Below are 26,787 nucleotides of genomic sequence, written 5' to 3'. Positions count from 1 at the left end.
CTCTCCCAGTTCACAGATGGAGTAGAAAAACAAGACACTTAATGTAATCATTCAGTATTTCATATAGAGAAGCTGAACCAAACTTTACTCTAGGTGAGGGCTTCTTCTGTATTTGGTGGTAGGGGTTTTCGCTTGTTTTCATCTCTGTTTTCCAAAAATCTTGAGTGTAAAATGGTATTTTGGGTGGCATATACCAACAAGGTAATCATGTAGCATCTAAGGTTTAGTATCAAAATCTGTCCTGCTAGTGTTGGCATTGAATTGGAGAGAGTAATGAAGGTATTTTTGGCGATCATGTTATTCTAAATAAGCACTTCAGTCTTGTAAGAAAGAAAGGTTCTGGCCTCACTTTTAAGCTCAAAATTGAGGCAAAATTTAATACCCAGGTCACAGAGCTGTCAGCTTTGGGGATGTATGCAGAATACATCCAGTGCAGCAGTTGTTGGTATTAAATAGACATCAGTTACTTGATAACTGGTGTGGTCATTAGTTTGTCACTAACTGGTGCTTTTGGGAGCCAGTTACTTTGTATGCATGTCACTTTTTTCCTTTTCTTTTTCTTTTTTCTTTCACCCTGTATCTCAGGCTAAAATACCAGGTTTAGAAGTGGTATGTTATTTTGTCGCTTTGAGATGCTGAGTAATACAGAACTGAGCTCTGAAAGAATAGAAGAGATTCATGCCCTGGTTGCATAAACCAGAAGAACTATGATAAAGCACAAGAAATTATTTGGTATTTTCAGATTTACTTACTTTATGCTTCCTCTGTGTAGGTGCTGGGTTTTTTTCACTCTGCGCACAATAGTATTGCTTTTGTTCTGCATTTTCTATGTATTTTCATTAGTCCTACTGCATCCAGATACTGCTCTGTGGCAAATACTTCCCAACTCCTCTACCTTTTTTGTAATCAAATAAAGATACACTTCTGAGAAAATGGTAAAACCTTATGTGCAGAAGCTTGTTCTTAGCATTAGTCTTTCTTTTCCTTCCAGTGTGTAAGAGTAGAAGGTAAAAGGAAATATTTCCCTATTAGATATGTACTGTGGATGCATCTTGGAAACAAAATGCTAGAAAGATTAAATTACTTAACAGAGAAGTATGTCTGTTGTACCTTGATTAAAAATTTGTATCACCTATACCATGTAGTAGAATATAGTAATGTGCTGCTTTAGAGGGTCTTGTTTCTGTTGAGTAGCCTTGCTCACTAGAAAATGCAAGTTTTCAGCAGCCTGATCCTAGTACAGAATCTTTGAGTTACTGTAACTTTGTAATGGAAATAAAGCTGTTTGTAAACGTTACTTTTCGCTTATTTGCAGTCTTTTTTTTGTTTGTTTCAGGGTGCAGTCTCTGGGTCAGTTCAGGCTTCAGATCGACTTATGAAAGAACTCAGGGATATATATAGATCACAGAGTTATAAAACAGGTAAAATGCTTCAGATTTCCCTTCTTAAAATAAGCTTTAAAAGTATTCTCTTGGTAAATGTGTCCTGCTAATTCTGTGTTTTGTTGTCATATGTATGTATATACATGTATGTAGGTATATGTGTGCACATATATAAAAATACATGGATACGTACATTGTATAGACTCTTGTTACATAAAAGTGTATCGGTGGAGAGAAAGGAAGTGAGGATACATATCCTCCTAAAATGTTCTTCCTTTTTGTAACGCAAAACTTCATTGAGAAGAATGCTCTCAGGGTGGGTGACTACAAAGAACAATTCAAGACTATGCCTGTGGGATTTCTTGAGATTTCAAAACTACCTGAAATTCAGCTCTCCAGGTATATAGGGCAAAAGCTTTGACCACTACCACTAGTGGGTAGTACTGCCCACAAGGATATGCTTGCTATAGGGAGATTCGTGTTCAACAGCAGAAGGATTTGTTGTTATACAGGATTTAACCTTAACTACACTGCTGTTACTTCTATTGTGATGGTGTTAATCTGATCCTGAGCTCTATATATCCTTTGGAATAAGGATACAAATGGTAATTGAAAACAAGCTTGCTTTTTAAGTTTGTTTGAATAACGAACACTGATTAGTATTAGGTAGGTGGGTGTTTTTCTGTTCTATTTGCTGCATAGAAGGGCTGTACCTAAACAGCTCAGCAAAGGAATCAGTATATTGAATTGTCTGAGTGTCACCATACAAGAAATAGAGATAACACAGATTTCAGGCAAGTTGTATTCCTGTAGGTCAGCTGAGTAGACAACTCCACCACTGCAGCCGGATGTGAGAACCAGAATGGGAACAGAAAGAATGCCCAATTAGAAAATTAGTCTAAATTGTAATCCTCTGTCTCTTACTGAACTTCTGCCGTAGTTTGTTTCTAGTGGTCTTAAATCTCACTCAGTGGCTAAGGCATTTTAAAGGACAGAGTTGAAGAGACATTAAGCTCCTGTTTTGATTTGCCATATTTAAGGTAAATAGTTTTATGTGCTCAAGTACTGTGGACAGTGTCTGAAGTATAAATTTGATTAGGTAACCTAGTGTTGATCTAACGCTAGCCTACTTCTTTTAGGCTTTACTGCAACTGAGTGCTTACCAGTATGCCCTAATCACCATCTGTCCAGCAAAGAATGGATTACTGGGACTAAGGAAGAGCCTAGAAATAGATCTGTGTTAGTCACATGGGATGCTTCACTGCCCGTGTAGGGTCTTCAGGGTTTGTTTTCGTGGTTAGAACAAAGATTGGCTATAACAACTCTCCTCGACTGTAAAGACTGTGTGGTGCTTAATCCTAGTAGTACTGCTGGAGTCACCAAAGAGCCCCTGTAATAGGTGTATTTTGAGGAGAGGATTTGGGTTCCTTAATAATGCCATTTCTTGGCTTTAGATTAATAACGAGCCTTAACTAGTTGCAAAAGACATAAGTCCTGGTGCAGGAAAGCATACCCTGATGAGGAAAAGTAAACCCTGCTAAACTGGAAAGGAAGCTGAGATCCTAGGAAGGGTATAGTAACTTACTATTAGCTTATGACTTAGGAATATGTAAAAAAAGTACAGCTGGATGCCTTTTCCAAAAAATGTTGATGAAGTGAAGTGTCAAGTGGGGGTTGATGCTATAAAACCATGGCAGTCCTGCTTTGTAACAGCATCCTATTGCTACATTTATTAAATGGTGCCAGTAAATGATGTTGTTTGTTATAAAACATACCTAGATCCATTCCTTATGGCTTCTTTTAATCTTAGGACTTGAGTGAGTTTAAATATCAGCTCCTCTCCTTTGCACAAACCTCCTGCTTTTCTAGCCTGGGTCTGTGTTTAGTTGTTAGATAACTGCCACCATGGGAGCAGGGGCATGGTAGATCATTGGTTTTGTTTTTTTTTACCTGTGATCTTTTTCTGAGAACTTGCTCCATGGTCCATTTTCCCCTTAATTTAATTTCTTACCATTAACGCACAGAGGGAACCATTGTGAAACTTAAAGGTTCTGGTAACTGTTGCAAGGTAATTTTAAGTCTGTTTTCATTTTTGCTAATGTAAGCCAGAACATCTAAGGCTGCTTGTCAGTTGTGTAAGAATCACTTTAGTTAGGGTATATGAGGTTACATGTCTTCAGGATTGACAGCAGGACAGCCCTGGGGCGGCTGAAGCAGGTAATAGTTGTAGTAATAGTCCTTTAATTTTTTTCTTTTCTGTTAAACTGTTTTAATAAAAAGTAGCATTAAAAAACACTGCCAGGACTTCAGCTATGTGTGTACACTCAAAGTAGCGTCCATTTTGGAACTGAAGCTCCTTTACTGATTGAAATCCTATTGTTCAAGCAAAAGATGACAGCCAACTTGCTGTCAACAGGAAAGTTGCTTATCTACCTGGAAAATCTAAGTGAAGAAGTACCCTTAAGATCAAACAGAAAGCTCATTTTCTTATGAGCTAACAGAAGTAAAATACTTCAGCAGGTCAAGAGATTCTGCAATAAATTTGACAGTTTCATTCACTTGTTTTCATAATAGGAGTCGCAAGTCCTCCAAACTCAGATTATCACGGTTCCAAACATAAGGTTGGAGATTTGGTTAGTTCACATGGAAGAGTTCACAAGGGTTTTAATATCACTGGGGGGTGAGCATGACAGAGAGAAGGAAGAAGAGGGAGGAACAAAGAATTTGGAGATACTAATGGAAATATCTTCTGTTCATCTTTTTCACAACTGTTATTCATATGTAGTGAAAGTATATATAGAGATATAGTTCACTGCTGTATCTGAAGACTGTATGGGCTTTACTTCTAGTTGTAGTAAAGTTGCAATGAGTAAGACATTGCCTCTATTTTGGAAGGAGTTGCTTTTCTTCCCACCTCTTCATCTTTAATTTTTTGCTGGCTTCATGGTTCTGTGTGCTTGCGTTTGCTTCCATCACCTCTGTGGATAGCCCTCTGCCTAAATTGAGCAAAAAGTATATGAGCTGGTTCCAAAAAACACCTCTTGACTATTAAACACCCCACCCCTGAACTTCGGACAGTGTTGTTAACAAGCTTCTATACCACGGCAGAGAGCAGCCCTGCTGCTGCTGTTGCTGTTCCTGAGAACATACAGGTAGTATTCAGCTCAAAACGCAGGTGCCTGAAAGGCTGAATAAGTAGCTTGCTGTTCTTTTAAGGCACACCTTGTCAGTCCTGAGCTTGTTGGTGGCACTGTGGTACAGAGAAACTAGCATGATTTCTTTACCTGGTTTATTGAGTTTTGGAATGCTTTAGAAATAAAGGTGCCTGGGCACCTTGAAATGTCATCTGTACTCGCAGTACTAATGCTTGAAAGTTTCAGCTGCAAGGTGATCTACTCTAGAATAATAAATTTCAGACATATGAATACTTTAATTCCCTGGAGAGAATGCAGTGACTTCAGTCTGTTGCTGGTGGAGCCTTCAGACATCCTGGGCTGATTCCTCAGTTGCGTACATCTTCCAGATAATTACGTCAGCACCAGATATGCTGTTAAATATTAGCCCAGGTCACAAGTGTAATCATAGTTGTTCAGTGTGTATGCATGAATAGTCTGTGAGGGAAGAGATGAAGCTTTGGGGCATTGCTGATAGTATTATCTAAATCTTAAAGGGTTATTGTTTCTTCCTGGACTGCTTGTGAGCATCTACAGAGAGGAAGCTTGAAAATACAGGAGAATGGCAAATAACCTTTCATCCTTCCCTTGAGTGAAAGGTGTAACTATTATTTTACATGCTTAAAACAACCAGACCATTGAAAATCACCAGCTGGCTTCCAGAGACAGCTGTTCTTTTAGTGCACCTTTCTGCCGCCTTTGGCCAGCTGTAGGAAAGGCGCTTCCCCCAATGCAGTATCTTCTTTTCCTGGATTTCCCCTCCATGCACAGTCCTGTGTCCTGTCCTGGGGTGCCAACACTGCTGAGAACCTGGGAAATAAATATGGGTTGTGCTGCATACTCAGACTGTGTGTTAAGTGTTTTAAAAGCGTGTTGGTCCTGTACTGGGTGTAAAATATACTGAGTACTAAGCAAGTTGGGGTTGTAGCTGTGGGAAGTTCCAAGGGGACCTGGGAGCAGGGGCAGTGGTTATGTGTCAGAAAAACATTTGGATTCTATGTGGTTTTTTTTTTTTTCTATTAGAACTGAAAGAACTTGTTTCCTTATAGTTGCTCAGAAGTGCTTCTGCTATTGAGGATGAATGTGGCTCTATCAGTATCTTATCTATTGCTTACATCTTCTGACAGTATTTGTACTCAAAAGCAAACAATGTTTCTACTAAATTTTACCTTGTTAACTTTTTAGTGTGTAATTAATTCTATCTCATGTTTCTACAGGGATATATTCAGTGGAACTGGTAAATGACAGCTTGTATGAATGGCACGTTAAGCTTCTAAAGTAAGTCATTGAAGTTTTGTCATGTTCTGAAGAACCTGTTTTGTGATTCCTTCAGAGATTCTTATCTTTGATAAATGAGAATCTCTAGCCAGAGCATATAAAATAGTGTGTGGTGGCTACAGTTCTGGTATACAGAAATGTGTGCAGAGATTGAACTGGAGTAATTATTGAGCTGGCAAAAAAATCACCCCCCCTTTGCACAGCCAACAGAGTGTGTATTACTGGAGCTTTCATTACTGTGCAGTTCTCTTTCCAAAATGACTCCAAAATATGAAACTTTAATGCATTTTTTTTTCCAGAGCCTTTGTCTGGATGGTTTTATTTTGGTTTTTGGTTTTAATTTCAAGAAAATGCAGCTTCTAGTTTTATTCAAGATGTGAGAAGGAACAGAACTGTCTCAGTGTCATTGGTTCTTCATCTCTACACTTGAGCAGACACATAGGACTGACACTTTTAGGTATAACATAATTATGACTCGTAAGCTGTCATCTTTTATGTACTGCTTTTCACTACATGCACTAGACAACTCTTTTTGTTGTGTCCAAAGTCCAGTAACTTTAATTCTAGAGCTGTTATATTGAAATAATTCCTGATAAAGGTCATCTGCAGTCATCCTACAAGGTAAGCCTGTAGGAAGGAAAAGTCTGTCCAGGCTAGGTGGTAGCAAAAGATGGAAGGAATTTCCATCAATTTAGGTAGGTCATGGTGATTAAGGACGTAAGCTGTTTCAGCACAATGATTTACCTGCCTGTAGGAATTGTTGCCCTATCCTAGTGGTAAGACTTGAATTACTATGTCACCAGCTGCTGAAATAAAGGCTTTTTTCCCTTAGTGTAATCATAGGCATAGGAACATTTTGAAGCTGAAAATGGCAGCTATGACGTATATATGAAAAATCTGTGCCATATTACAGGAGGCCTTGTCTGTCAAGTGCTTCTGTAACAAAGTGCTCAAACCACTGTGAAGTGATTTGAACCTCTTTTCAAGTGCTGTGGACAGGGCTGACTTTCTGCTCTCAAGAAAGACAAAATGGAGTGCATGCAGAGAATGGCTTCCAGGATGACTAAGAGAAGAGAAGTATTGGCTTTGTCTATCCCATCAAAAAGCATCTGAAAACAAATGAAACGTGTGCAGACTATATGAGGGGGTAAATGTCAGAAAGAGGCTATTTGATTAAGAAACCATACTGTTACTAGAACAAGTAACAGTGGACTGGCCCAGTGCAAGCTATGGGTGCAAGTGATGGGTTTCTAAGCACTGGGAGATTTTATTCTGAATGGGCTTCCCATTGGTAGGAAGCTGCCCAAGTAATTCTGAAATAGGATCTATCAAGTTTGTGGTTTCACTTGTAGCAGAGGATTAGATGTAATAGCCCATCAGTCCCTTTAACATATGCTTTAGGCTTGCAGCAGGCATTTTTTTGACTGGGCTCTTCTAAAAGCTGCTGGGGTGTCAGAGCCTAGGTGGGATTAACCTGCAAGTGTCTGAATGAATGTCTGGGCTGCTCATCGCCAGCATGTTACAAGAAGCAGTTGATGAAACTGGTAGGCAGAAGCTGCTGGCTTTAGTACTTGTGCTGATGCAGGTTACTTTGAACAGCTGCGATGGAGCTAGGGTCACGTAAAGTAAAGGATTTACTGTGTACTGAAAACTAGATCACTACAGTCTTAATGTGAATTTTTTTTCTTCACCCCTCTTGTTGGAACATTTATTTCCAGCGAACTGTAGGGAATTAGAATTGCTGGTTTCAAATAAACAGGTTACTTTGTACTAACTGTAAATATATAGACAACTATATATAATAATATATAGTCATAGATGACTATGAAAATAACATAGCAATGGGAATGTAATGCATTGAAGCAAGCTTTCAGGCTGATCTCATAGCAAAGTGTTTACTTTGTAAAAGGAGCAGGAGTTTTCTACAGTTTACCTTAAATTGCAGTTTGTAAGCTACAAATACCTGAAGGAGGTATTTAAGAGTAATTACTCTTTACAGGTAGTGAAAATAGTAACTTCATCCAAGGTCTCCCCCTGCTTCTTTTATAGGGTTGATCCTGATAGCCCACTGCACAGTGATCTTCAGGTCTTAAAAGAGAAAGAAGGTGTAGAATACATTTTACTCAACTTCTCTTTTAAGGTATGTGTCTATGGGAAGAAATGCTGGGGTTAAATTTCTGCCATCTTGTAGGAAGTGACTGAAATGACCCTCAGCTGTTACATGGGTAAAGATAGAGCTGTAGCATTAATAAGAAAAAAGAAAAGCAACTTTATTTGCTACTGAAGCTTCCCAGTACTTGCTCTTTAGCCGGTACTGTGGGAAAGTGATTTCTACAGAACTGAAAACTTCTGCTTTAAATCTCATTTGCCAAATAAGGTGACTGAAACACTTCCTGGTTGGAAAACAGTGTCTTAAATAAGTATATTTCTTAACCTGGTTTTTGTTATGCTTTTCAGGATAACTTCCCTTTTGATCCTCCCTTTGTACGAGTGGTATCTCCAGTGCTCACAGGAGGGTAGGTTTGAGTTGCCTTGCAGAAATCTTACTTTGTGGTGAAAATGTTACAACTTGAGATTGATGGGTTGGGAAAGTTTTGAGACTCGCATGTAGACTTCTAGAAACTTCCCCTAAATATGTACCTGAGCTGCTGTAGGCCGTGAGTTTGGTGCAAAGCTCAGAGTGCTATATGCAGGTTTGTTTCTCAAGCTTTCTGAAGTAATAGCAGGCAAACAGCTGGGTGCAATTCCGCTTTGAATTGCTTAGTTTGTGTCTAGCTTTGAAAGGCTCTGTGCCTGCCACAGTGTTCAAGAGCTGCCCTCTTTTTGTGGATGGTTAACATCGCTGTTACTTCTGTTGCAGGGTGTTTTGAGTTGGTCCTTTGAAGGGGTCTTGATCCCTGTGTTGCCTTAAACTGTAGTCATGACTGGCTCTCTCTTGCTGGTATCACTGCCATAAAATTTTTCTCAAAAACATCCTTAAATGCTAGCCCCCAAATACTAAAATTAACTCAACACGATGCTCCAAAAGTCATGTAGAATGTTTGAAGTGCTGTCGGTGGCACAGAAACTTGTATATATCCTTGGAGAGCAAATTAAATTTCCCTTCTAAGGCTTTTAAGCATCTCCTGCTGACAGGAAATTATAGCTGTGTATTTGAAAAGGCAGTCTGTGATAGCTGGTGCTGATTCCAATTTGATTTTAATTGCTGTGTGTCTGTTTTGCATTCAAGAAATGGTTAGGGCAGGTAAAGAATGTTCGTGAGGGCTTCTGCTACCCAGAAATGAACAAGCAGTGCCAGACACCAGAAAGCTCATTTGGATTCTGATTTTGCTGTACTTGGACTTCTCTGGAGTGTGAAAGAGAGAGTGGCCCAGCACGTTCTCAGTAATTGTTTCCCTGTCTATGCTGGTTGAATGTCTTGATCATAGGAGAGGCTGCATTTTTGGAGTGGTAACTTCTATTCCCCCAGCCCAGGTTTTGTGATGACCAGCTGTTTTGACTGCTGGGTCCCAGTCAGCAGAATGCATGATGAAGTGTTATTGAAATTAGAAAGTGTTTTATAGGGGAAGAGCTCCTTTATCCCATTCGCCTACACCTTTGATTTGCAGGTGCACCTACAGTCTTTGGAATTGTATTCGCTTTCTTTACAGAAGTCAATTTGTTTGTTTCCACAACTGCACATCAGTATAGCACTATAGTACTGTATACACCATAGTATAGGTAGTATATGGTAGTACAACCATATAAAGCAACCTTCTTTCATGGTGTGTGTACAGTTGTGTAAGCAGTTGTGCGGACTAGCTCAGGCACTGATTTTAACTAAAGGAATTTAGTATTGTTAGACCAAAAAAAAAATAATCTTCTTTGCTCAAGTATAACATGGCCAGCTAGGTACAGTGTGTTACTGGTTAAAGGGCATTTCAGCTTCATGTAAACAACAAATTCACCAAACCAGCCTGCAAGAGCTTAAAGTGCTGTGAACTGTTTCAGCTTTTACCAACTGTTGATGCCAAATATATTTTCTTTCATGTCTGTTTCTAGGTATGTCCTAGGAGGGGGTGCATTATGCATGGAGCTTCTTACTAAACAGGTGAACACAGGCTCTGTTATCTGGATAATAACAAAGCATGCTTTAAAATCATGCAAATAGGTGTTTCCCCTGAGATGAAGAATCCCTGTGTGGAATCAGTTGCACACTCCAAAGGGAATATGGTGGAATAAACCTCAGTCCCACAAGATTTGCCTTGCTGATCTTGTGAGAGAGCTTCTTTTCTGCCTTGGATGGCTTACAAGAGGTCTGAAGAAGAGGCAAGAATTGAGAGCACATCAGCTCTGAGCTCTCAGAATTTCTGGGAGGAAGCTGGTGTAAAGAGTGAGTTCTGAGGAGCAAGACATGTTGTTTCACCCTGGAGAAGTGAGGAATGCAGAAGATTCTACCATGGATGACTCTTGTGTAGACAGTGATTGGTTTTCTCTTCAAATAAGTAAATGAATGAAGTAACCGTTTTGCAGGCTCTGGCAGAAACTTTTGTGAACCTTGGGAGGTGAAGCAAAGCCAGAGATGAGCAGTAACTTTCATGGGGCAGAACTGTCATAGCTCACTGAATGGCTTCATTGGATAGCAATCTTTGCTGCTGCTTCCAAGAAGTAATTTCTGTTGTGATGTTGCTGAAAATGTGTAAATGCTGTAATCATAGAGTAGTTAGGGTTGGAAAGGACCTTAAGATCATCCAGTTCCAACCCCCCTGCCATGGGCAGGGACACCTCACACTAAACCATGTCACCCAAGGCTCTGTCCAACCTGGCCTTGAACACTGCCAGGGATGGAGCACTCACAACCTCCCTGGGCAACCCATTCCAGTGCCTCACCACCCTAACAGGAAAGAATTTCTTCCTTATATCCAGTCTAAACTTTTCCTGTTTCAGTTTTAACTCATTGCCCCTTGTCCTGTCACTACAGTCCCTAATGAAGAGTCCCTCCCCAGCATCCCTATAGGCCCCCTTCAGATACTGGAAGGCTGCTATGAGGTCTCCACGCAGCCTTCTCTTCTCCAGGCTGAACAGCCCCAACTTTCTCAGCCTATCTTCATGTGGGAGGTGCTCCAGTCCCCTGATCATCCTCGTGGCCTCCTCTGGACTCGTTCCAACAGTTCCATGTCCTTTTTACGTTGAGGACACCAGAATTGCACACAATGCTCCAGGTGAGGTCTCACAAGAGCAGAGCAGAGGGGCAGGATCACCTCCTTCAACCTGCTGGTCACTCTCCTTTTGATGCAGCCCAGGATACGGTTGGTTTCTGGGCTGTGAGCGCACACTGAAGCCGGCTCATGTTCATTTTCTCATTGACCAACACCCCCAAGTCCTTCTCCACAGGGCTGCTCTGAATCTCTTCTCTGCCCAACCTGTAGCTGTGTAATAATGAACTGCTCTTGTTTCTGTCTTGCTGCATTTTGGAAATGTGTGAATCAGCCTTTCCGTGTTTCCTACAAGTTCTTAGTAGTAAGACTGTAATAGCACTTTGCGGAGTTTCTCTGTTGTTAACTGAAAACAAGTACTTTAAAAACGGAGTTCAGAAAAATAAACCTCCCACAGCACATATCCCAACATCAATGTGTAAGCTGAGCACAAGAAGCAAGTACATGTTATACAGAAATATTTCCTTCTTTCTCCAGGGCTGGAGCAGTGCCTATTCAATAGAATCAGTCATCATGCAGATCAATGCCACTTTAGTCAAAGGAAAAGCCAGAGTACAGTTTGGAGCCAATAAGGTAAATATGCTGTGTTATATCCGTTACAGAAGTTCCTATTAGGCTTTCATTTGTTTGCTGAGTTGCACAGAAGATGCTTAACACCAGAATTGTCATTGCATATATATTTGCATTTTGATTTATCATGACATCTGGTGCATGTGTGAGTATTTTATTGGCAGTTAACTCCGAGTTTGTTAAATGATGAACATGGGAGGATAAAACCTTGAGATGGGCAGGGTGTGTAAGCAGTTAGACTTGCACTATCCCTGTATTGGCAAGGTGGGGAAGGAAGTGGTATCGGCATTGGTAATCAGGAGTATTTGGAAATTCCAGATCTGAGAAGGGCTGTAGATAACAGCCTGGCTGCCAGGATAGCGTATGCTGATATTAAGGAGTTCTCCTCCTTTAGCTGGCCCAAGCACCTGCAAAGTTTCATGAGAGGGTGAAAAATAATGCCATGCAAATCCTGAGCTAGCTGTTCAGCATTAATGAAAATCACAGTTCAGTTCAAGTGGGCGTGCTGGTAACAGGCTGTAACTTCAAAGACTTTGAAGTATGAAATGCTGTTTCCAAAGGATGTTTAAATATTTAAGTGAATGAGACTGTCACTTGGATGCTAGTTTTTAAGCACTCCTCCAAGGATAGTCACCTAGGTAGGTAAGATGTAAAAGTTTATGATCACCATTCCGTCTAACCCAGTAACTGGTCAGCTGAGCAAGGCACGTTGCCTGAAGCCTTCATTCCAGTTGCTCAGATTCTTAACCCTCTCAAAGAAGGGCCTTTCCAGCAGTCAGGGTGTACAAATTACTGTTATGATGATGGAAAAGAAATGAGAAAATAAGGGTATTTGTTTTGAAAATCTTGTGCCTTAAATCCAGGAATGTTGTAACACTGTGCATGGTTTTTAATTGTAAGTCTGATGCAGAGTTTCGTTGTAAAACTGTTTTTAAGTCTCGCATGTCTGGCTGCCAGTTTTTTATGTTAGCTTTTTCTCCTTTCAGAATCAATATAACCTAGCAAGAGCACAGCAGTCCTATAAGTCACTAGTACAAATACATGAGAAAAATGGTATGTACATTCTTTTGATTTTTGTTCTTGTCTGTATAGCAACCTGGGGATTGATATTTGGCCTCAGTAAAACTTCTAAGTGCCAGAGTGTCTTATGTTGGCTTGGAAAGAACATACTGTGTTTCTTTCTCATCTTGCGCTAGGAAGACAACAGTGCTTAAAGTAACTTGACTAACAATCATTGCAACTTTTCCAGCTTACGTGGATGTTCCATGTGTTCCTGCTGTCTTTTGAAAGGTGGTTCAATTTCATTTTCGGCCAGCTGATCTAGGAACTTCATTGTTACTGGAGCTTTCAGAGTGTCTTAGTGAAGTGGCTGCTGGAGGTTTACCCCTTTCCCTGAAGGGGTTTGTTTCAATGTGGCAAGACCTTGCAGTAATCGTTAAGGAAGCGATAAAGTGGAAAGGAAGACCAGAGGTTTAGAAAATACAAGAAGTCCAAGTCAAGTGCACTGTCCGGAAAACTGTCCCAATAGAAATGGGAGACACATTTATTGTTCTATTTAAAGCCAGTTTATGGTCTCTTAGCTGCATGAAACAAGTGTTCAAGTGCTTCAGGTATAATTGTGTTCATTGTGCCAGGATGAGGAGACAACAAACGACCTGAGGCTTTAAAAGGTTTAAGTGACTGACATGTTATGTAAAAGTAGTCAGTAGAAGTGGTACCCTGGTGTCGTGACAAGGGAGTTAAGTCCACTTACCACTTCTGTGATGTCCTGTGGTCCAGTGTCTTCTGGGAACTGATGTTGCTGCGAACATAAGTGTATTTCAGTGTGGCTGGAGCGAGCACCTCAGTTTCCCTACCTCTAAAATTGAACATAATGCTTTCTCTACAAGGGGGAGGAAGATCAAAGATGACAACTTTAAAATGCTTTCCAATTTTATGGTATTTTGATTTTGCCATTAACCAAGCCTTTTGCTTTTTTAGTTCACTACAGAAGCCAGCATGGTGCTCTCTTTACTTCTAGCTATGTGCTAGCCTACAGTGATTACTACCATGTCACGAGCTGTACACAAAGCATCCACAGCATTTATAGCTGCTGTAAAAGGTGTATTTTTGCTACCTGTTCTCTGGGACAAAGTAAATAGGTTGCTTATTCACTGTACAAAAAAATCAGAGGAATTTTTACAGTAGCGGTTGGGGAATTAAGATTGGAGATTTGAAGGTGACTAAAAAAAAAACCCCTATGCACATTTGTTCAGGTGTGATTCAACTGCTAAACATTCCAAATCCAGTCAGGAGACAAGTTATTCAGCTGACATTTTTGAGCCTGTTGATGCAGCAAGACTTACAGAAGTAGGATAAACAATTCGAATGCTTGTACGTGCCTAGCTCTTCAGTATGGGAGGTGGGATTTATAGACAAATATCCCAGTGTAGTCATGTTTGTATGTCTGTGCGTTAAATGGCTGGAAGACTTGAGGGTTTTACCTCTATTTCATTTGGTTTTGTTACAGCAACGTTCCTTCTCAACAGCTTCCCCTGTTCATGTCCAGCTTGTCAACCTCAGGATAGCTGCTGCCACAAAAAACCCCAAACTTGGAAATATTAAGTTTTCACACCCAAATCCTGGGTGTGATCTGGGAATATACCATGTGCTTTATGTCCCACTGCAGACCACTAGCATTTTGGGCACTGGATCTTGCTGAGCTGGCCTTAAAGAGGGAAGGAAGGAGCCAGGTTCTAGACTTCTATCTCCGAGAAACGGAGTGTAGGACTGTCCTGACATAGCGATGTCGGTACCTAATGCATGTCTCTGTTCTCTGCAGGCTGGTACACTCCTCCAAAAGAAGATGGCTAATGTTGAGGACTGTTGCATACATGGACCAATGTCAACAAAACAAGCTCTTTTTTATGTTTTCCAACACACAGACTCAAGCTATGAGTGCCCCTATAACAGCTGTACTGAAGACTTTAGCTATTAGATAAGTTAGTGGATAATCTGTCAACTGACACGTAAAGTATAAGTTACAGCCTTACCATTCCGCTCTTCTTAGGTATCTGGACTGAGCAGTTTGGGCCTTTACCGTATTTGTTCTTATGGATTCAGCATATTTGGGCCATGCCCTCCCTTCTCCCTTTTTTATTTGAAAGTATAAGCTCCCTCCAGCAGGCTACTGAGTTACTGAAGATCATTCAAAAGGAGTGAGTTGTTCAACACACTTTTGTGTATTTCTTACCTTTTGCAAAAGGCAAACTGCAGAGACTTGCATTGTATCATTTTCATTTAAAGCCAAGAAGTTTAATACCTTTGTTTAATACTGTTTTAGGAGGTGTCAGGTCTTGCAAATCACAGTAGGTTTTTGGTTTTTTTTTTTCTGATCTAAAATGACAGCATTTGTAGTATTTCCAAATTAATGATATAGGAAGAACACATGTATGTTAAGTCATTAAACATTTTTCATGGCTGTATGAGAATATGAACTGGTTTTTGGAAGAGATGTTCTTTGTTTAGGTTATGTTAATTTTTTTCTTTTTTTTTTCCTTTTTTTTTGTTTATTTTGTAATTTTTTTGAAGCAGAGCAAGGCTGTGCCAATAAAACCTTGTAACTAGTCACTTCCACTGGGGCATCAGAACTTGCTGAGCTGTTCCTGCTACTTGTTGGCTCAAGCTCCTTAACAAGAAGAGCCGCAGTATGAAGCTTGAAGTTATTTAAAATACTAAAAAAAAAAAGAACCTTTTTAGGTGTTCCATTTTATTAACGGGTTGTTGCAATCATTTGTAAACTAATGAACTTATAAAAGTGATTGGCACAAATCGAGATGAAAGTCCTTGGATGAAATTTTTTATATAAAAGCTACACTAAAGTACAAAAACACGTCACCTGAGTCAGAGGTTTAAGAAACGTTGCCATAGTCATGACAGTGGTTTTGTGATGGAGAGATGAATGGGAACTGCTGGTTCTTTATTAGGAAACGAATCTGGGTCTGTGTAATTACAGTATATTTCATTGCCTTAACTAAATCGATTCTATTTTGGTTGTAGTACTAGCCCTTCGCTCCCGTGCGGGGCCGCACCGTGAGTTAAGCACTCTCTCGAAGCGCAGACGCATGTTTCTGTTCTGTTTTCAGTTGACTATCACCCCTGTGCTCTCTCCTCCGCCAGGCACCCGCGGCTCCCTGGGCGTTTGCTCCCACATCCAGGTTTTAGCTCGAGCGAAAGGATGGGAGAGGCTTGGCCCCGCTTCCAGCCCGCGCGGCTGCCCTGGTGCGCTGGGTGCCGCGCTGCCGGGGTTGCAGCGCGCCCAGTCGCGGTGCCGGGGTGGGGGCAGAGCCGGCCCCGGGTGCGGTTCCGTTTCTCCCGGCGGAGCGCCCTGGCAATGTACAGTAATTTGTAAACTTGCATCAAGTTTATGAATAAAAACCATTTTACGAAGTGCGCTGGGTCCGTGGTGCTCTGTGTTAAGTGTGGTGAGGAGCCCTCGCGTCCTCCCCGCCGCTAGGCGGCGGTAGCGTGGCTGCTCCTGCTGTCCCCGCCTCCTTGTGGCCGGAAGTGCGCCAGGGACCTCCGTGGCCGCGGCTTGGCAGGGGAGGCCGCGGCGGGCGGCGGCGCCGCTATGGAGGCCGCAAAGGGCGGGTTCGTCCTCAGCAACCTGGCCGAGGTGGTGGAGCGCGTCCTCGGCTTCCTGCCCACCAAGGCGCTGCTGCGCGCCGCTTGGTAAGGGGCGAGGGCCGGGCCGGGCGGGGCGGGGGGGGGGTATGAGTACTGCCGTGAGGGAGGGCCGGCCCCGCTGACCGCGGTGCTGTTGTTCGCAGCGTGTGCCGGCTGTGGAGGGAGTGCGCCCGGCGGATCCTGCGGGCACGGCAGCGCCTCGCCTGGGTGTCGGCGCTGGAGCCGGGCCCCGCCGACAGCCACGCGCTGGTGCGCGCCATGGCCCGCGAGCTCGAGGTGGGTCCGTGCGCGCGGGCGCGGCTGAGGGGCGCGGGGCTCGCGCCTCGGGCGGGGCTTCCCGCCTCAGGGGGCTCGCGCCTCAAGGCGGGGGCTCCCTCAAGCCCTCGTCCCGCCTGAGGAGCCGCCGGGGCCCGCCCTGCGGAGCGGGCGCTGGGTGAGCAGCCCTCAGCCTCCTGCTCTTCCTCCTCCTGCTCCTTCTCCTCTCCCTACAGAAGGTGCATGTGCTGCCCCAGACCGTGCTGTACATCGCCGATGCGGAAACCTTCAGCGGGCATGAGGAGTGTCACGAGCAGAAGAAAGGTAACACCCCCCCCCCCCCCCCCCCGAAATGCTTGAGGCGCACAGAGCGGAAAGCCATCTGAAAGGGAATGCTCCGAGGTACTCTGCCGTGTAACAAGTGATCTTAACCAGCACTAGGGCAGGTTTAGATGGAGCTGAGGAACAATTCCTTCCCCAGAGGGTGCCCAGGCATTGGAACAGGCTGCCCAGGGCAGGGCTGCAGTCACCGTCCCTGCAAGTGTTCACACAGCGTGGAGACGAGGCCTCAGTGCCATGGGTTAGTGGTGGCCTTGGCAGTGCTGGGCAATGGTTGGACTGGAGGAGCTGAAAGGGCTTTTCCAGCCTGGTTGATTCTGTGATTCTGAGTTTGAATTTCTGGGGAAAGTAGATATTTTGCAGTAAAATCTGCAACCATGTAGTATTGCACTTGCGTGAAGCACATCTCATGTTTTGTTACATAGACGAGTTGCTTTCCCACTCTCTGGGGGATACAGGTTCTGTTTGCTCCTCCTGGTTAGTGCAGGTTTGCCATGTTGTTAATGGGATAGCCACTGATGGGCAGCATGGGACTGCTGCAGGGTTTGTCTCAGTACCCATCAGAACAATTCACTTTCTTTCTGCCTTTTTTTTTTTAACAGCCAGGAAAAGAAATAGTAAAGAAACAGCAATTGCACTTGAAAAACTGTTGCCAAAGCGATGTCAGGTTCTTGGACTGGTCACTCCAGGGATTGTAGGTAGGAGGAAGATGTGTGATTTTGTGAGAGACACTTTGAAGGTGTTTGGTGTATCACAGCTCTCTGCCGGGTGCTGTTTGTCACAGTTTTCTCTGTTTTTGAAAGCATAGTCCTAAAGTGATGGAGAGTTCTCACTTTGATTTCCATGTTCTGCTCCCACCTCTGTCAGTGCTACCTTCGGATTTTAAGGAGGTCACAGGGTTGCTGTTAAGTCACGTGGAGCTTAAATTCCTACTTTGTCTGATGCCATTCTAATTAAAAGGGTTGATTTAATTGAGCAGCCAGCTTACTGCTGGCACCTTAATGTAATAGTTGGGTGTTTCTTGGATTTTTCTGTATTTTTCAGTCTCATATACTGTGATTAATCATATGGGACATCCTCAGTATGTACCCATGTGTTACGGTCTAACAGAGGGCATATTCAGTAACTCTGGACAATTCACAGCCTCCCATGGCAGTCTGTTTTCTACTGTTTCACTTGTTTATTATCGCAAAGCTTTTTCTTAGTTTTTCATCTCAAATTCTCTTCCCACAGCATACATAGGGTATTTGATTGTTGTTACTAGCATAATTCAATAATATGCTCCCAGTATTTATGTCAGTTTGCTCTATACTGTCATCACATGCTTGTGTGTTAAAAATCTGTGTGTGTTTGCGTGCCTGCAGAAGTTGGCAGGGAGGCCTGAGACAGCTGTATAGTACAGTGCTTGTTTTCCAACTGTTGTATATTTGCTGTGGCTGGGGGAAGTGTCTACATATATCCGTGTCTCTGTGTCCAAAGTGACTTGAGCACAATCTAGGACTCCTGCATGCTTCATCTTTCCAAAGCATCAACCAAAAATATCACAACAGTTGTTAATTGGGTATGTTGCTATGGAAATGAGCTGTCATATTTTACATCAACTAAGCTGTTCTGCCTCTTAATCTGTTTTAGTGTACATGAGAGTATTAGAATCACTCAACACAAGATGTCTGCTTTTGTATCTTTGTAGTTACCCCGATGGGTTCAAGCAGCAATCAACCTCAAGAAATCGAAGAGGGTGAAGCTGGGTTTGCTTTGTTGTTTCCCAAAATTGATGGGGTAAAAATTCATACCTTCCATTTTTCTAAAGATGTGAAGAACAGGGTCTTTGATGAAAGCAAATTTGCTGAAGCAGGTACGTTCTCTTTATTTGGGCTGTTCTGGATTACTGTATTCCTCTTTTGAGTGCCAGTTTGGAGTTAACACGTGGAACCAACAGCTTCTGTGCTAACTTCATTCATAGAGCACTCTGTAGGGCTGCAGCTGGTAATTATGTGTCAGCGTTCTTCCTGTCTGTGGAGCATTAAGGTCAAGTTATCCTGAGTATTGGTCTTGGATTACCTCACTTAGTTTGCCAGCGGAGCTGTTAAGTTTTGAGCAGTCTCTAGTCAGTAAAAAATAATGATTAATGAGTCTCTCCCCTTAGGAATGATTCCTGTCATTACAGTTTAGAAAGGAGTAGGCAGGAGCTGCTTCTCTTCTTCTCTGAAACAACTTTGCGTTTAGGTCATTTGGTGGTGTACCAAAGAAAGACAGAACAGAGGACAGCACTGTTAAATTCTTCACATTGTGTCCTTAGCAGGGTAGGTCATTTATGAAGAGTAATACAATAAGGGTTTCTTGAGTCTTCTAGGGGTCTGGCAGTTTCTACCTTGGGGTAAGCAACTGTCTGATGTGGTAATCTATTTAGTTCTCAGGTAAAGATATTTGCTGTGTTATGGTGGTTCTTGAATAATGTATAAACATATGGTACAGAAGCAGAAAGCTTTAGGAAGCAGATGTAGTTGTTTTTCCTTGCTAGATTCTGTTCAGAAATTCTCACTTAGGTCAGGAATGCAGCCCAGCTCCTGAATGCTGGGGCAGTTTCTATCTTGCTTTGAAAATTGCAGCAGTGAAAGGCCATTACTAAAGGTGTAATGTATCATTTGAGGAGACCCTGGGATGGTTGGCTTTAGGGAGCAGGATTTAAAAATGGTAAGAGGATTGGCGTTTGTGGTTTTGTTTGTAGGTCTGAAGAATAACCCAGATCTCCGGGTGGTTCTTCTGTTTGGCTACAACTCCTGGAAGCCTGGAGCTACTCGATTTCTGCATCAAATAGTCAATCCTTTGAATGAAAAAAGTATCATCCTGGCTGGGGGGCAAGTGGAGAGCTTTACATCATTGACCTCTGAGAAGTAGGTATCTTTCTCAAGGTAAATTGTAAAGATTTAAATTGGAAAAAAAACTCCAGAAGCCGTAGCCATTTAGTTATGTCATATTAGAAATGTCCATTAACAGCAGTAAAATAATTAGTTTTTGTGAGAGATGGAGTCTAGCTGCTACACTGTCATCTCACTGGAAACTTTGTATTGCAGACGGGGTTCTGGAAACACAGCTATGAGGAACTCCTGGCAAAGGAGATTGTCAGCATCAGCTGCCCTATGTGTATCACTTGCTGTTACAGAGACCATTCATGTGAACAGTTTGTTTCTCCATCAGCCTGGGTTTGGTGTGCTCCAGGAGCACACCTAATATGCCACCACTGCTGAAGGACATAGCACTCACAGCACCCGGCTAGATCTCATCCAGTTTAAACCGTTTCCCTTGCCAGGATCCCTGTAGGGCAGGTTTGGGCTTCCACTGCTACAGCTGCTCTGCTGCACAGAGTGAGCCCTTTGTGCCATCTGATGTGCTGGTGCATCCTCACTGGAGTGCACAGTGCTGGGTCATGCAGTGCAGACACAGACACAGGCTCCTCTCGTGCCAGCCTAGATCTGGACTCCATAGCAATACCAACATTTTTTTTGCATCCGACTTATGCTGGTTGTGGCATTGCTTCAGTTAAGAGAGCTGGCTGTATTTTCAGTTAGTGCTAATAAAGCATAAGTAGGTAACTGCTAAAACTAGTGTGTCCTGCCTAACCAGGCAGACTTAATGTAAATCTGAAGCCATTACCGACTGCTGCCCTGGATTGATATGTAAATGCTGAGTATCTTTGTGTCTGAAGTTTAACTATTCGTTTAGTTGGAATTAGAGAGCTGCAACATACACAAACTGCTGAATTTGGCATGTATTTGAAAGGTAGGCATATGCTTAATCCCTAGTAATGGATGTGAAAATTTTTCCTTGTGAAAAGTTATTAAAAAGGGGAGAAAAAAAATTCCAGACATAAAGGTTTTGATTTGTTTTCTGACTGTGTGGCTTTCACAGGATGTTGGTCTGCTTTGAAACCTGCTTCTGCCACAGCAGGGTTTTATTCAGGTCGAAGTGGTCTCCCTGGGTGTTCTCTAACTTGGTGCCTGTTGCCTTTCAGTAACAATGCCCAGCCCGGCGATGCCTGCGGTGTGGTTGGGCTGGCTTTCAGCGGTCCCCAGATCCAGAGTGCCACTGTTCTGTTAGACCAGGATGTAGCTGATGAGAGGACAGCAGAAGCCGCCATGCAGCGTCTCAAAGCAGCAAATATCCCTGAGCATAACACCATTGGCTTCATGTTTGCGTGTGTTGGCAGAGGATATCGGCATTATAAAACCAAAAGGAATATGGAAGCAGATGCATTTAGGAAGTTTTTTCCAAACGTTCCCCTCTTTGGCTTCTTTGGACATGGGGAAATAGGATGTGATCGAATAGTTACTGGGAATTTCGTATTAAGAGAATGTAATGACATAAAGGATAACCTGCTTCATGGCTACACTACCGTTATGACTCTTATTCATCTTGGGTCAGCTAAAGCAAACCAAGCATAAATATGTTTTTAATGTTTCAGTGAGCTGTTTGTTTCGCTCCAGAAAGCTGAGAAGCGTAGAAGAGTGGACATCTTGCAGGCAAAGCGCCTTCCAGAATGCAAACATCTTTTTGGTAATATTATCAAATCTTGTAGTTGGAATAGAGTTTAATATAAGATACCTGCAAGAAAGCTTTGCATTTTGTGTACACATCTGAATTGCAGGTGAGTTGTATTTGATGGAATTCTGCAATTGAAGAAAGCCTCTTTCTTCCCAAGTGGAGATGGTTTGCACAAATGGCAGTTGGAGTCCAAGTACAACATGTAGAATGAATTGGTACTTTGATGTGCTCTATTTATGTATGTAAAACAGTCCAGAAAAACTGCTGCTGCACTCTGAAATACTGATGCACAGAATCCACCATTTCCTGGATTTTTTTTGCAAGAGAGATGCACAACCTGCCAGGAATCCTATTTACAAACCCAAATGGTTTTGTTAGATAAAATGAATGAAAATCTTTAGAGGAAAATAACAAAGTGTTCATTAAATAAAGATGAAACTACCTAAAAGTATCTTGCCCTCCATTCTTAGAGAAAAAGCTCTGATTTAAGGAAATGTTGTCCAGTTACAAGCTCAACTTGTCTCACCAACTTGAACTGAATTTCAGTTGTCTTAAATAGTTGGTTTAGAATAATGTCTGATACGTTGTGTGTGCCAGCAGTTTCAGTCATGTTGTATTTAATTTTACACAATCAAAATGTACTGGTTGCCTTTTAGATTCTCTTGCGGCGTGATGCTCTCTACTACAAACTTACAAATCCAGAGTGCTAAAAGTTAAGACATTAAGACTACCTGATATGTTTTAAGTTGCTTTAAAAAGTTGGTTTACTTTGAAATTGCAGGGCATGCACCATCTGGCTCTGTTCTGTTAGTATAAAGCCTTTAAACAAGACTTGGGCTTTTCCATGTTTTTCCTGTGCTTTTACACCAGGTTTGATTGCTGCAGCTGGAATGCAGTATTGCAGAGTTCAAGTGAGTAGATTCATTATAGTCTTACTACAGCTAATAATATATTTGGTTTTTAATTCTTTTCTCTCTTTTATTTTCACTTATTAATGAGTTAGATGAAAATAAGATCAGTTCTACCACACACAGAAATTCCAGATTGGGCAGCTGGCCTCTTTTCAGCATAGTAAAAAGAAAGTATTTAGCTGTTGTTGTACAATAAAATAACAGTATTTTTCTTTAGATCTAGCAAGTAAGACCTCAGTTGGCAATTTTTTTGCCCATATGAAGTTAAAACTTTCCCTGACGCTGGCCTAAGAAGCTGAGGTAGAAGCCTGTCTGTCCTGAGAGTTGCCTTCAGTGGGTGCTGCCCACAGGCAGCACTTTCCCATGGCTAAGTTGATGATATTTAGGTTTTTTTTCAATTAGAAGACAGAGAATAAGTTGTGAATTCCCCATGGCCTCCTAGGTGTAGGAGATTAGTAAGTGTGGTGTGAGCTGGGAAACGTTTAGTTGCTGCATTTATTAGGAAAGGTATTGGGAAATGGAGTATGCTTGAATAGAAGCCTCTCAGTGGGAGGTGGATATGTTTTTTTAGCATAGTCAGAATGTAATGTCCAGCCCTTTCTGTCTGCATAAGCTATGTGTTTAACAGGATTCTGCTTGCCATCAGCAATGAGTTCAGGTTAGTCAGCATCACTACCAATGTAAGCCAATGAACTTTAACTAACTTTTTGTAATAGTACAAGTGGGTGAAGTATGATCAACCACGTGTCCTGAGCAACAGTGCAGACACATTCGGAAGTGTCTGAAGAGGCAGATGATGAGCTCCAGCAGTGGTGCAGTGAAACAGGCAATGATAGTTTGGCTTGAAGGGACTGATCATCAGCAAGGTCCTGTGGCCTCCCAGTCCTGTAGCTGAGGACACTTAAGAGGTAAACATACAGTACAGAAGAGATGCTGGGTGGTGGGGAACCCCAGGAGCCAGCATCAGAGACCCAGATCAGCTCCTCTATCTTAGGGAGTGGGGATGAGCCATAGGGACCCCAGAACCATGCACTGCAGGGCTGGAACTGCTATGCTGTGCCTCCCAGACTGCGTCATGTCCTCCAAATGACAGGGAAGTAATGTAATTAATAAAATTGCAACATCTGTGATTAAAGTGTTTCGTTATCCAAATTCATTTTGCCTCCACACTGTCATTTGCAATTCAACCACCACAACTGACTGAAAGCAAAATATATTTGCTTAAAGGGTGCACTTATCAAAAGGCAGAGCTTTGAACCAATAGAACATTTTGCAGTGCAATAATTTATACCTTTAACATTCAAAAAATAACCTTGAGGTTTTAAAGTGGACAAAGCTAGTTAAATGAATATTCAGCAAGTGAGGCAAACATGAATAGTGGGACTGCTCTAAAAATAATTGTCTGCAGTTACAGTGCTGATGGTAGTATATTTCCACCAAGAGAAAATAATCCCTAAGTGACAACAACTGGATTTTGTTAAGAAAAAAAGTCACAAGACCTGCAGGGAGGAGTGATGGTTTTGCTGACAAAAGGTAAATGACATTCTTTTTCCCCCATATTTTGAATATGGATAATGTTTCGTTGCACATTTACTTTTTTTGCACATCATTCAACTAAATGGACTGTATATTTCAAAGTACAAAAAATAACAGGCAAGTTGTGTGGTGTATAATCTCATACTTTTACAACCAAAACAGCAATTGCCAAACATGCAACTATTACTGTAATTTTTATTTTATAGTTACTAATCCAAATAATCCCCTCATTATAGGATGTTTTGCTAATGTGCAGTTGTAAGAAAGCAAGAATAGTTTGATAAAGAGGAGGCAAATTATGCTATATTGTTACAACTGTACTGCCAGAAAGCAATTTCAGTTGAGAACTGCAGAGATAATTAACTTGAGGTTTGTTAGTCTCTGTGCAGGTTTGTTTTGACCAAAGTTGGTTTTGGAACAAACCTTATTTCAACAGATGAATGACACTGAATCATGCCCCTGGGCTGGGAACAGTTTACCAAGACCTGTAAATATGCAACCCAACTTTGCATTTCAGAGAAGGCTGACAAAAATATTAAACCTCAGACTGAATTTTGAAAACACAAGTGGTTACATACGATTCTTAATATTTAGTTAAAAGTCTACCTAGAAACTCTCTTGGCTTCACTATCCCTGCCTTAGTTTATTTTTGTCTGTCTAAAAATGGAGAACTTATTTCTACTAGAAGTAACTCTGTTGGCTTTCATATTTATGAAAGTTCTTTTTCATGTGAGATACTAACTTTGATATCATCCCAAGTTCTTTGAACACCTACTGTCTGGCCAAATGAGAGAACAAGCTAAAACACCTTTGTTCAGATGCCTACTTTTGTGTTGCTCAGTGGAATGACACAGGAAAATAACATTCGAGATCTGGAAGTTTTCATGGTTAGACGTTACAGATAGTAAACATGTTAATTTAAATGGTCTTTTATTGGGTCTTTTATATTATAATCTCTGAGCTCTCTGCAAACATTAAGAAAACAATCATCTCCCCAGCTGTCTGATTATTTTTATTATAACATTATGGGGAAGATTATTTTTTCTACTGTATGGGTTTTGTGTATCTCTAAAACACATTCCATCTTAATACAGCTGTTGGATTTTGTGTTCGCAAAAGTAGATGAGGTAACTGCTAGGCTCTAATTCTGTTGTTAATGGAACATTATTCAAATACAAACTCCAGCACATTGTCATGTGCTTTACTTTTCAAAATTTTGAAATGAACTATTGAATTTCTTACTTGAACTTTTCCCTGTTCCTAAGCCCACTTCTCAGCCAGATACAGGCTCCAGAAGAGGCTGTTTTGGATTAGTCTTGAGGGTGTTTGGAATGTATCTTCTGAACTGCAGGCTCAAAGGTATGCAGCCATGTAAACAGCTCACTTCTGCTGGTGGTGCTGGTGGTGTGCTTTGGGCCTGGACCACAGTTTTAAGTCAAACAAATACAAGTTCACACACTGAAATTATATTACCTAGCTACTTACATCAGAAGTATTAGCAGAGAAATAGCTAATAGCTAATTGGCTTGTTTTTTTTCAAGTACTTCGATAATTTAGGAGCAAAAACTTTGTTCCCAAAATTGCCGTCGTTACATTTCACAGCTAGATCCTCACTGAGATTAGCAGGTAGCACAGACTTCTCAGAATGTTTTGGAGTGATTCACATCACTAAATCAGCAGTGGTCATGTCACCTTTTCATGATACATTTTCACAGCTGTAAGAGTTGGAAACAGCTTTTTTAAAATAAGCTCATTTGAGCTGAGTTCTCAGTATGGCAACAGTGAGAGCAAACAAATCCTCCCAGAACCAGAACTCTCCTGGGATCTCCAGATCAGGTGAAAATGACTGAATAGTTTGAGTTCTGTGACAGAGAACATACAATATAGATTCCAATTACACAGTCCCGTTAGGAAATGCCACTCACCTGCGTTTTTGCAGCCCATCATTTGCCTGTGCGGAAGTTGTACTCAAAATACCATCACTTACATTGATAGGACAATTTGAAAACAGTCTCTTTTAATGTGCATTGAAAAGAATGTTCATATTACACAAACTGACAAAGAGGTGCGTTTAGAAATTGGTTGTAGTTTTAACTCGGGGGATGAAAACAGCAGTAGCTCCTTGTTAGTTTAGGTTCTGCAGCTGCAAGTTCTGTTTACATGTCCTTAGGTAGCTACAGAAATAATTCCTGATGAAAGGTTTTGTGGAGCATCTGTCCCAAACCATGGAACTGTGTATGTGGCCACCGGCCCGGCAGTGTTTCACAATTTATATTTGGCACTTTGCTATCCTGAAATTGATCTCTCACGTTACGTACAGGTTATGTTGAACAGGTTACAATCATGAGAAAAGCAAGAGCAGCTCTGGATAAGCACAAACAGATAATGTTACATGCAAGAATGAAAAGGGCAGGGGGTTTTTTAAACATGCGTCATGCTTGGGAATTTTTGTTTGCTCATTTTCCCCCAAATAAAGCAAATAATTTATCAGGATTCTTTGGATTATTCTGTATAATCCATGATGTGGGAATATTCCACCTCTTTAAGTATATAGATGTCAAAAGAAGGCATTATAACTAGGACAGATACACTGAACGTGTGCATCCTGGTAATCTAAGTAACATTGCAGGAGAATTGTAACACAATTTAGGTCTAGGTTTTCTCCCCAACCTTATGCAGATATGTGTTTAAATATGAGCATGGCACAAGTGAAAACTCTGGACCAAAATAATACACAGTCTTTTCAGGTTTCACTCAACATAGCTTGATGTCCTTTAAATCTGAAAGGATGTTAATACCAAGGGAATTTAACTAAAAGCTTTCTTTCATTTTTTTAATGTGAAAGAGTTGGGTGCCCGATGTTAAATTCATAACCACAATGTCAGTTTTGGCTAAAGCTCTCCCTCTCCCTGGGCAGTTCCTTCTAGGTACATATTTCCTG

At 41.6% G+C, this 26,787-nt stretch overlaps 2 protein-coding genes across 2 annotated transcripts in view; both read left to right on the top strand.

Moving 5' to 3' along the window:
- The window catches only part of UBE2Q2 (ubiquitin conjugating enzyme E2 Q2), a 47,632-nt gene extending 32,564 nt beyond the window's left edge, over positions 1-15,068 (top strand). The window contains exons 8-15 of the mRNA XM_057424159.1: positions 1,337-1,421; positions 5,773-5,833; positions 7,883-7,973; positions 8,291-8,349; positions 9,875-9,923; positions 11,506-11,601; positions 12,585-12,651; positions 14,420-15,068. Of these exons, the coding sequence (XP_057280142.1) occupies positions 1,337-1,421; positions 5,773-5,833; positions 7,883-7,973; positions 8,291-8,349; positions 9,875-9,923; positions 11,506-11,601; positions 12,585-12,651; positions 14,420-14,451 (540 nt within the window). The 3' untranslated portion in view covers positions 14,452-15,068. The remainder of the gene's footprint in view (positions 1-1,336; positions 1,422-5,772; positions 5,834-7,882; positions 7,974-8,290; positions 8,350-9,874; positions 9,924-11,505; positions 11,602-12,584; positions 12,652-14,419) is intronic.
- A 1,090-nt stretch (positions 15,069-16,158) lies between these two features.
- On the top strand, positions 16,159-26,339 carry FBXO22 (F-box protein 22). The gene is made up of 9 exons (XM_057424167.1): positions 16,159-16,308; positions 16,407-16,539; positions 16,755-16,842; positions 17,460-17,555; positions 18,548-18,712; positions 19,586-19,751; positions 20,870-22,310; positions 23,719-23,843; positions 25,112-26,339. The coding sequence occupies exons 1-7, from the start codon at positions 16,208-16,210 to the stop codon at positions 21,297-21,299; spliced, it is 1,179 nt and encodes a 392-aa protein (XP_057280150.1). The 5' UTR covers positions 16,159-16,207; the 3' UTR covers positions 21,300-22,310; positions 23,719-23,843; positions 25,112-26,339.
- The last annotated feature ends 448 nt before the right edge of the window (positions 26,340-26,787 follow it).

The sequence above is a fragment of the Pezoporus wallicus genome, unplaced genomic scaffold (genome assembly GCF_028554395.1).
Source record: "Pezoporus wallicus isolate ANWC-B61680 ecotype Strahan unplaced genomic scaffold, APGP_CSIRO_Pwel_v1 contig_9449, whole genome shotgun sequence".
Taxonomy (NCBI): Eukaryota; Metazoa; Chordata; class Aves; order Psittaciformes; family Psittacidae; genus Pezoporus; species Pezoporus wallicus.
The sequence above is the reverse complement of the archived record's forward strand: the minus strand, read 5'-3'. Positions and strand labels throughout refer to the sequence as shown.